This window comes from Vidua macroura, chromosome 16, assembly GCF_024509145.1.
Source record: "Vidua macroura isolate BioBank_ID:100142 chromosome 16, ASM2450914v1, whole genome shotgun sequence".
In the NCBI taxonomy this organism is placed as follows: Eukaryota; Metazoa; Chordata; class Aves; order Passeriformes; family Viduidae; genus Vidua; species Vidua macroura.
Window position 1 is genome coordinate 14,431,620 of NC_071586.1, and position 10,166 is coordinate 14,441,785.

At 44.7% G+C, this 10,166-nt stretch overlaps 1 protein-coding gene across 4 annotated transcripts in view; it reads right to left on the reverse strand.

Annotated features, from left to right (window-relative positions):
• The window catches only part of TOM1L2 (target of myb1 like 2 membrane trafficking protein), a 56,705-nt gene extending 46,654 nt beyond the window's left edge, over positions 1–10,051 (reverse strand). Inside the window, exon 1 of one of the 4 annotated variants that reach the window (XM_053991917.1) lies at positions 9,901–10,051. In XM_053991917.1, coding sequence (XP_053847892.1) covers positions 9,901–9,952 — 52 coding nt within the window. In that variant the 5' untranslated portion in view covers positions 9,953–10,051. The remainder of the gene's footprint in view (positions 1–9,900) is intronic. The other 3 variants (XM_053991918.1, XM_053991920.1, XM_053991921.1) reach the window with 3 other exon arrangements.
• Between the last annotated feature and the right edge of the window lie 115 nt (positions 10,052–10,166).

Here is a 10,166-nt window from a genome sequence, read left to right on the forward strand (position 1 = left end):
CTTGCACCGCTCTACAGAACAACAACAGGCCTGTGCAAGAGGCAGCAAGCTCCAACCTCATCCCAATTCTCCAAAATCTCCACGGCTTGAGGATCAGCATCTGGAATACTCTAAGTGTTTCACCAGGGGAGGAGGGAAGAGCTGGCTCCTCTTCCACGAGGTGACAGGAATTATTACTTTTGCCAATGCTGTGGTGACTGAAAGGCTCCACTGCCAGCTGCCCATTCTGCTTGCTATTCCTGCAGAAGCTTAGCAGATAAACACTCCCAAGCAATCTCCTCAGGAAACCCGAGTGCAAATCAGGCAACAGCAATAACAAGATACGTATGTGCAATCCCATCTTGGGGGCTGAGAAATGTGGATTTCTTGGTCTCTAATAACCCTACTAAAAATTCTGTTCCATTTTTACAGCCCTGTTTTCTCATGTGCCAGTGCTGTAGATAAGCCTGAAAAAGACTGATAAATAGAAAATGTAAATACCAGAAGTTTAGGTCAAGTATGCAAATGCCTATTTCTGAGACTGTCATCTTAATTTCCCCTTAAGTCCCCATTCACCAACTTGTGCTATCTAGGCATACAATTTTGTAAATTCTTCAGGCCAGGAGCTGTCCCAATCCATTTCAAGTTCCACTGCAATTGCCTCTATTACATCATACCATTAGTGTGGCAAAATTAATAAAAATGTAAATGTATCAGGGGACTGCAGTGTAATTTTGGAAAATAACTCTACTGGTTTAACTGTTTTGGACAGTTAAAATTCTAACTAGAACACAAATTTTGAGCAAGGCTTACAAACAGTTTGGCTTATTTAACACGTGCAGCAGGGAAGCAAAGCCCAGCAATGAAACAGGCTGATCTGGTGCAAAGTATGGATGGGAAGATAACCTTCCCAGTGTGAACATGTGCAGTCTTTTGGAATCTGCAGAGAACCAGCTCCTCACGCTTGGGAAAGCCATGAGGATGAGCAGCCTGCCCTGTCCACTGTGACCAGCTCCGGCCAAGGTCAGCCTCTCCTGGGCATTCCCTCCTGTTTCTGGGTGAATCACAACTTTCTCCACTTCCTTTGGGTTTAATGCTCATGCACACTGTGCACATCCTTCCTCTGAGCCCAGCAGCAGCTCCCTAGGCATCCAACAACTGCAAAATGCTGTCTCCAATGAAAGGGAGCCTTTAGAGGTGCAAAGGCTGAGCCAGGCTGCACTGCCCCAGCTCCCTCCTGGTGATCACCACAGCCAGGAGATGATTCTGCATCCAAACTGAGCTTTGCTTTAAGGAATGCTACACGTGAAATACCTCATTTCCCACAGCAAGACTCCAGGCCAATACCCATTAAGGAACCTGGTAGGAAAAAGGGGTTTTTCTACTCATTGGCTATGCCAAGTCATTGGCACGGATGGGGATTTAAAAGGCAGTTTTAATTACAGTAGGTAAAACCCACAGATGATCAAGCTGCAGTGTCAGAAAACCATCAGAACTGAACACTGACCCATTTGGGTTGTTTGCTGAACTTTAATCACTTTCCAAGTCTGACAGCTGCTCAAACTTAATTGCTCATTACACTTGTAAATAAAAACTGATCTCACTCTCTGATTAGCCAACCATCTTATAGTTGCCATAACAACTCCTTGTCTAATAAGTGATTTCAGATTTACCATTATTTGTACTAGCAGAAAATTTCACAAAGGTCTGAGTTCGCTCTTTTCAGCAAAATACCCTTCTAATTAAAACCACTGAAAATCAGTAGAGAAAGGGCAGCTCAAAGATAATGGAAAAAACCAAGCTATTTACTACAACAGCTTAAATGTGAGCTCAGGGTAACACAAACCCAAATACATGCTGCATCCAGCCCAACCTCTACATCCCACTATCAATCATCTTATTATCATACCTATATCCCATAACAACTGCTCGGGAAAATACCAGACAGAATTCAGGAAATAACTCCAGTCACAGTGTGGAGACGGATTTCAAGACTCACTCCAGATGAAATATTCCAATAAAATTTGCGTATTTTCTCTCCTAATCCTTCAATTAGGAACCAATTAACTGGTGAAATTCCTTAACACTCTGTTAACTAAGCAGAGAGCTTTTTGGTGAAAACTGAGGAATTAAGATCCTCAACAACTTAAGTAAAAAATGTGTTGAGCCCAACACATTGCAATCAACGAGGTTTTGGAGGAAAAGCTACAACAGAGTATCTCATTTCTGGATCATCTCAGTCAAAACCTTAAGCAGGACTTCTTGGACAAAACTACTAATTAAAGCCTTGCAGATATTCTTAAAAAAAAAAAATTATCTGTACTTCAGTATGTAAGAAGTAAGCTTTGGTCACCAAAGCTTAAGTAAAATGCTTCTATTTAATATACAGATATATTTATTAGTCTCCAAAGACAAAGCTATGAAATATCTCTCACCTGTAGGCTCAGATTATCATAAAACTTTACAAAATTTGCTGGCAAAGCTGCTGAAGCTTGCAATTTATTTAATATGCTCAAGGTAGCTTTTTGTGTTTATGGGCAAGGAAAGGCAAGGTAAAATAAATGCAGAAAGCTATAATTGAGACAAAATAAATTTTTTTTAAAAAGTCAGGAAATACCAGATTTTTAAAAGGGACTTTTTGCATTTATTAAGCTAGGCAAAAATGGGATTGTTGTTGTTGTTGTTGTTATTTGGGTCAAAGAGGAAACAAGTCATATTTCTTGCAGTAAATGTATACCATGAAAATAAAGAGGACGCAACATGTTCAAGTTAACATCTTCAACATTCCTGACCACATTTGGGATGAAACAAAGTCTTTCCTGCCTTAAAAACATGAAACCAATGCTCTGAAAAATTCTTGGTATTCAAACACATTTTAAACAGCTTACAACACAAGTCTGTGCCTTCACTTTGTGTATGTTTTCTTTGATCTGAATTTGAAAGAAGAATTTCTTCCCAAGCTAATTTAACCCAGAAGGTTTCCCAGGTCCAGTTGGGGAACAGGCTGCCCTACTCTCAAGGAATAAGCTGGCTACAAGGTAACCAACTTATTCAACAGGTTTTCTTCTGAGTATCTCCTCATTTTTGAGTCTCCTGATGCTCCCTGAGACTACACTGAGCTGCCAAATGCTGTGAACCAAGCAATACAGGAGCATGGGTAAATAGTCCAAACACAGCCATGCCAGGAATTGCTCAAACACAGACAAGGCATGGATTTTTTTACATCCTTAATCCTTGATTTTGAAATGAGTTACTGCATTGTGGAGCCCACCTTAAAATTCTGGCAGGTAGAGAACAATCATGGAGTGTATATTTAATTTTAAAGACAATGCTGCCAATAAGAGACGGGCTGGATTTATTTGCATCTCCCCTTCCTGAGCAGTGGGAAATGTTACCTATAGCTGGAAGATCTGACTCCCTGGGTTGTATGAAAACATGAAAGGAGCTGCTCCTAAGGGAAGAGAGACCCAGCTCTAGCAAAGCTTTTCGACCAGTATCTTTTGTGCTGAAGAATCATCAATTTTAAAAGAGCCTTTTGCCACTGGCAGTAATTGAAATGATGGGGCAGAACCATCAATAGAATAACTAAACAAATACAGAAGATAAGGCTTATCTATCCTTGGTGGGATTTTTATGCTCAGCAACAAATTTCTTTTACATAGAAAACTAGGAATTCCCCAGGCAGATGCAAATGAGAAGGAGGAAAACTTCTGGATGATCTGTGCAGACTCCTTGCTGTGTTTCACAGGCTGGGTTTTTGGGTCATTCCCTCACTTCACAGGGCTCCCACAACATCCTTTCTCCCTGTGCTCTTATCCCCTACCCACTGTACAGATTTTAAACCCAAACACAGAGGATGAAATTACTTTTGGTCAAGGAAGAAACACCAGATGAGGAGGGAGGTTGCTCAAAGAGCCCCAGCCCTGCAGGCATCAGGCAGCACCTTCCCAGGCAAGGATCATCTCACCAAACTTCTGCAAGAGCTGTTGTTTTCCCTCCACTGATCACTGTCACTGAGGATGCCACAAATGCTTTCAACACCTTCAAAAATTGTTAACTGAAAACTCAACATAGTGTATGAAATCATAGGAAAGTCTGCCTACCTTAAAACTGTTCCTCACTAAGCAAAACACAGAGTACTTTTTTGGGGGGAAAATTGTTTTGGATGAAATATTACATCAGTTGGAAGGGTTTGTGGGGATTTTCTGTGGTTTTTAGGCAAGGATATTTTAAATATGCAGTCTAAAAAATCTGCTGAGTTCATGAACAGAGCAGTACCAAACTGGGAACAAGCTGTCCTCACTCTCACATATAGATGGCTATTAGAAGCATATGGAATATACATTTAAGTGTACCAGGCTGAAAGAGATAAAACAGCATTACCCAAAAATACATGTTCTAATACCTTCATGAACTACAATCTGCTTTTGTGCCTATAAAATAAATCCAGTCTTAGTAACCCAGTATTAAATGGCATTATACTAATTACCCAGCTTCACACGTGTACGTAGTTTCTCCAAGTTGCCAGATTCATGACTCAGTATTTATTTGCTCCTTTAAAGAGCAAAGATATCCATTTTCATATTTCATGGAGATTTTCCTTACAACATAATCCATTGTCATGAAGTGAAAGCAGATCCAAATAATCTTATAAAACTAAAAGCACTTTATCAGGCTCTTTTTGCATGACAAGCACAATTCTCAATGAGCAGTGGGGGGCTGGATTTCTAAAAACTGACCAGCTACAGGAGTACCTAGAAAAGTACTTCAGCTCTGAGGAGAGAACTTCTTGTGCCCTTTTCACTGCAGGCAAAGGCAAAATTCATCTTTTTGATACAGCAAGAGAAGTTACTGCCACCTTGTATGGAGAAAAGCTTCCCTTAGAATAAGGGACAATGCTTCCATGGCTGTGGGTAAATGCAAAGGACTTTTTATTTCATTATAAGGCAATGAATGATGAGAGAGAAGATTCAGAGCCCAACAGCACACTGCAAAAATGATATTTTATGTGAACCACATCCTAAGATTATGGTGTACACTTTAAACACTGATTTCTAGCATTGGGGAAAGGCTCATCTATTAAAAAAAAAAATGTTTCACAGCACAGCAAAGTAGTAAGTTTACTCTGAAGGGAACTTAGGGAAATTGTGGACAAGAAAGCCTGGATTAATGCCTCCCACAGGACCACCATGGGCTGCTGGCTCTAATGCATTTCTCTGTTCCTACATGTAGTCATCAACTCATTTATTTAGGAACTGGTTTTATTCTAAGAATCATAAAAATCTTAGAGACATAAGAAACCTGAAGAAAGGGCTCAAGTGCTTCTTATGGAAGGGAAAATAAAAGGTGTTTTAACCCCCCTGAAGCACTTTCCCATTAAAAAGAAAAAAAAAGGAAAAAAAAAAGGGGGGGGAACAAAACAGCTCTGAAAACAGCCTGTATCCACCATATATATTATCAATTTAACAGCCTTGAATGGAAACTGCAAGTGCTTTGATAAAAATCAATTGAGAAGCTGTCTGCCTCACTGTTGCTTCAATAAAGTGCCTCTGTATCTTTTGCTGAAACCTTGTTTTTGTAGCCTCCTTAAATCACCACACTGTTTCTCCTCCAAAAACAGACTCCAAGTGCCCAGACCAGCACTGTGCATTGAAACTTCCTCTCAGCAACAGGCACCAGGGGTGTAAACCAGCAGCACCTGATCCCCACTCCCAGCTACACAGGACAACTTTATTTCTATATAACTATAACAACCATAGTGTTAAAAATTGACTTTCAAGTCTTGCTGCACTTAATTGCTGAACTTCACTCCCAGAGGCCTTTGGCTCTGGGTCAGGCAGATTTTGGGGCTGCTGTGAGAAGAGCTCAGTTCAGCAGCACACACAGCCCTGACCAGAGCCTGACCAAAAGTGACCTTGATGCCCCTGTCCAGCACCTGGTGAGGAGCCCATTTCACACCTCACTGCCCCAGGTCAGCCCTCTGCACCTGCATGAGGGGGCAGCAGCAAGGTTTAGTTTGGATTCAAACAAAGAGGCACTTTCCTGAAGCCTTTGCAATGTCTCCAGAGTAAAATAAACAAACAAACAAACAAAAAAATTAAACCAGGCTTCCCTGTGTCCTCATGTGTAAGCCATATGGCCACTGTCAAATAAGCAGAATGGCCAAAAAAGAGTCACCAGCACTCCACATTCTTGTAATTCAATCAGCTTTAATCATCGAAGATGTTTTCGCTAACCTGCAGCAAGGGTATTTGTTCTAATAACCTTGAATTGAGTGGTGACACTTTAAAGATGGCTCCATTGAACAAAGAAAGATAAAAAAGCAATTTATGGCAGGATGGTGAATCTCAAGGCAAATTCCCACTACTGTAAATTGCAGCTTTTTCTCCAGGCCAATCCCTCTCCACATAGCAAGCACTCTGTCAGAGCTGCCTTACTACACATCTTCCTGCTCTTCTGCTCCTCACTGGTCAGGGCATTCTTCAAGATAGTATTTACAGTGGTGATTGGAAAAAATAAACAGTTCAGCTGTAAGAACTGGGCCAGCACCCAGTGCCACAAAGGATCTTGTTAACCTCGATGTACTTGGCAGCCTATGAAACCCATGGCACCCAATTCCACTCTCTAGACTCTCACCAGCCTTCACAAAGACCTTCTGAAAAACACCTCACAAAACCTTTGGGAAGTATTGGATTCTGCTAGAAAATCCTGGGTGAGATTTTTGGTTTATACATAAAATGACGCTATAAGCTCCCTTCACAGCAACCTCTAGGTAAAATGCAAAATGGAATTAAAATGGTTTTTTTTGAGTTCAGGAATCTCCCAGGTACAGCTGCCTGCCTTCCACACAGCCCCACCAAAAACCAACCACTCTTCTCAGGAGAGGACTTTGTTGGAGACACAAGGTCAGCTGAGTGTCCACAGGACAATCAAAGTATTATAGCAAAATTAGGTGAGGTTTGTAATTAGCAGCCATGGTGGTGGCTTATATTGTTTCTGCTATGTCACCACTGGGAATTAAATAGAGGGTACCATATAAGACAGTCCAAAAATCATGTAAGTTTCAGCCATGAGGTACCTGGCTGCCGTTTCAACTGGCACTTTAGATGCAGGAGACTCTATCCATCTCCATTACAAATCCTCTGAGCTCATCCTAGCATTACTTTCCCACATTAAGCAAAAGAGTTAACATAAAAAGCCTGCCTAGCTTCAGACATTATCCAGATAAAGAGGAGAAAAGAGAAAATCCCATGTATTACCTCTCTCAGCTCTCCCAAAACCTTTTCTGACATCTTTGTTCTTTCAGACCTGGCATTTATCTGCAGATATTGTAGAGCCCTAATTAAATCTTCTCGTGAACTTCTGCTACTTCCTGGCAGAGAACACACATTCTTGGTGTGCTGATGGACCTACAGGATTTTCTGCACTTCTCCCTTATGGTGAGTGTTAGGCCTTGCTTGAAAACATCACAACTGTGTACAACACAATATGTTTAAACAGAAATACAAAATTATTCCATTTCTTTCAAAGAATGAAGAGAAGCATAAGTGAAAATTATATTCCACAAGCTCATTGGAAAAACAAACTGTGGAAGCACTGGGCAAATAGCAGTGTCTGAGAACAAGGCATGCTTTTGTTTTACTGCTGTCTCAGAAAGGGATAACTGGCAGCGATAGGAGAAGCAGAAAAATTTGTCTTCCAAAATAAAATCTACAGTTATCTCTTCCCCCTGGGAGTAAAGAAAAACATTCTGAAAGTGCAGCTGAATTTTGCATTAAGGGAAGCTGCACACCTAACCTTATCTGATGGAAGCAGCTCAGCGTTCAAAGCCTCGAAGTTGGCAGCGGCCGCTTGCTCAGCGAGCGAAGGGATGGGAGAGCTGTGGAAACCTTTGCACTCTGGAGTTAAACAGGCAGAAAGCTAAAAAAGCAGATTTTACCACTCCTCCCTCCCTGCCCTCCCCCCCCAACAATTCTTCAGTTCCTTCAAACCACTGACTGATGCTAAAAGAAGCTGCCAATGAAGAGAGGAGAAATTGCTGCCTGCCCTCCCCAGGCTGACGGCAGAGGCCTGGCCCAGCAGCAGCTGGCCTGGCAGGGGTGCTCTGATGGCCAAACACAACAAAGCCCATTCACTCTAAAATCACCTCTCTCTTGAGCTGTTCTCGCTATTCCCCTCTGATTCCCGGCACTTCTCTCCCTCAGCAGAGGAAATAAACAGCCCAGATGGCTGAGGATAAACAGCAAGTTATACATATGCTCCCTATAGCCTGACAAAGAGAGCCCAGCCATGCTCAAAGCACGGCGTGAGACTCACCCATGCAAGGGCCTTTCACCTCGACCAGGGGGTGTCCCTGCACGTGGGGATGAGGAAAGGACTAGAAAAGAGCTTTGGGGCCATGAGCTGATGCTCTGCAAAGTTTTCTCCACTATGATTTTCAAAGATTTCCATCATCCCATAAGTCAACGTAGAATAGCTATAGGCTAGACTATGCATAGGTGTGTGTTATAGAACCACAAAATGGTTTGGGTGGAAAGGGACATTAAAGAACATCTCATTCCACCCCTGCCATGGCAGGGACACCTTCCCAGGGTGCTCCAAGCCCTGTCTAACCTGGCCAGGAACACTCCCAGGCATGGGGCAGACACAGCTTCTCTGGAAAACCCATGCCAGGGCCTCCCGACCCTCACAGGGAAGGATTTCTTCCCAATATTCCATCTTTCCCCACTCTCTTGTCAGTTTGAAGCCATTCTCCCTTGCCCTGTCACTCCAGAGCCTCTCTCTTCATCTTTCCTGCAGGTTCCCTTCAGATATGGGAATTAGCTCACAATTAGCTCACCCCAAAGCTTCTCTTTTCCAGGCTGAACAATCCCAATTCTCCCAGCCTTGCCTCGCAGGAGATGTGCTCAACTGAACATCACCTTGGCTTTGGGACTGCCTGCAGGAACCTGAGCCAGCCTGCTCCTTCCCACCGCAATGTCAGAGATCTTAAATTTCTCCAGGGCCCAAGAGAGGAAAGCAGGAGGCACCGAGAGCCCATTCAGCTGAGGTGAAAACTCAGAGTTACCAAACTCTGCACGAGTGAAGCCCAGGCTTTCTCCTTTTTCTTCTTTGCCCCAGCCATGGCAACCCAGACCAAAACATGAGTAGCCATGAAAGAACACATCTGTGGGAGGGAGGGAGCAGCCACAGCAGCCCAGGGAGGCCTTGACTGGCCACGCAGTGAAAGCTGGCTCAGAAAAACCTGCTAATGGCACCAAAGCGTTACCAAAACCACGACTCAGCCTCCAGGCTGAAAAACGAGCACTTATTTGTGTCTCTAAACCACATCACCAAGAGGTACAGGGAGGTTTCAGTACTTTGGGAAAGAGTGCATCAATGACAGGGCGGTCTGGAAGAAGGCACTCAACTTCAGGAAAAGGAGTTGGGGGATGCAACAACTTTCCTGCATCCACCTCGACGTGCAGTCAGTCTCTTCCCATGGACAGCAGCCTGTTCCCCAGGCCTTCTCTGCCCTCTGATCTCTCCACGCCCCCCACTAACCCCAGAGTCCCGCACTGAGGCCTCCAGCACTCCCCAAGCCCCCACCACCCCTGGAATCCCTGCTCCCCAGAGACCCCCGAGAGCCCCCAGAGCAGCCTCACCGCCCCCAGACCCCCCCATCAACCCGCACTGATCCCCATAACCCCCAAATACCTCCGCTAAGCCCCAGAGCCCCTTACCGAGCCCAAATTTCCCCCATGGGCTCTCACAGACTCTCCGCCCACCGCTCCCCCAGCTCCTCACAGACCCCCCAGAGCCCCCACAGCCCCTCGCCGACCCCCAGAACCCCCCGCTGCCTCCAGCCCGGCCCGCTGGCCGAAGCCCCCGCTGCCTCCCCGGGCTCCCCCGGGCCCCTCCGCGCTCCCCAGGCCGCCGTACCGAGGCTCTGCCCCACCGGGGTGCTGAACGGGTTCCCCAGCAGAAACTCCATCTTGGGATGACAACAAACAGCGGCCCAGCGCCCACCCCTCCCGCACCGCGCCCTGAGCGACAGCCGCGCGCACCAACCAGAGCGCGCTCTGGCGGCTGAGTCCCGCCTCCCTGCGTCCAATTGGACAGCCGCAGGACGCGCAGCAAAACCATTGGTTAAAGAGCGTGTCCATCACTGTCAAGAGAGGGGCCCGCCCCGGGATAGTCCCGCCTCT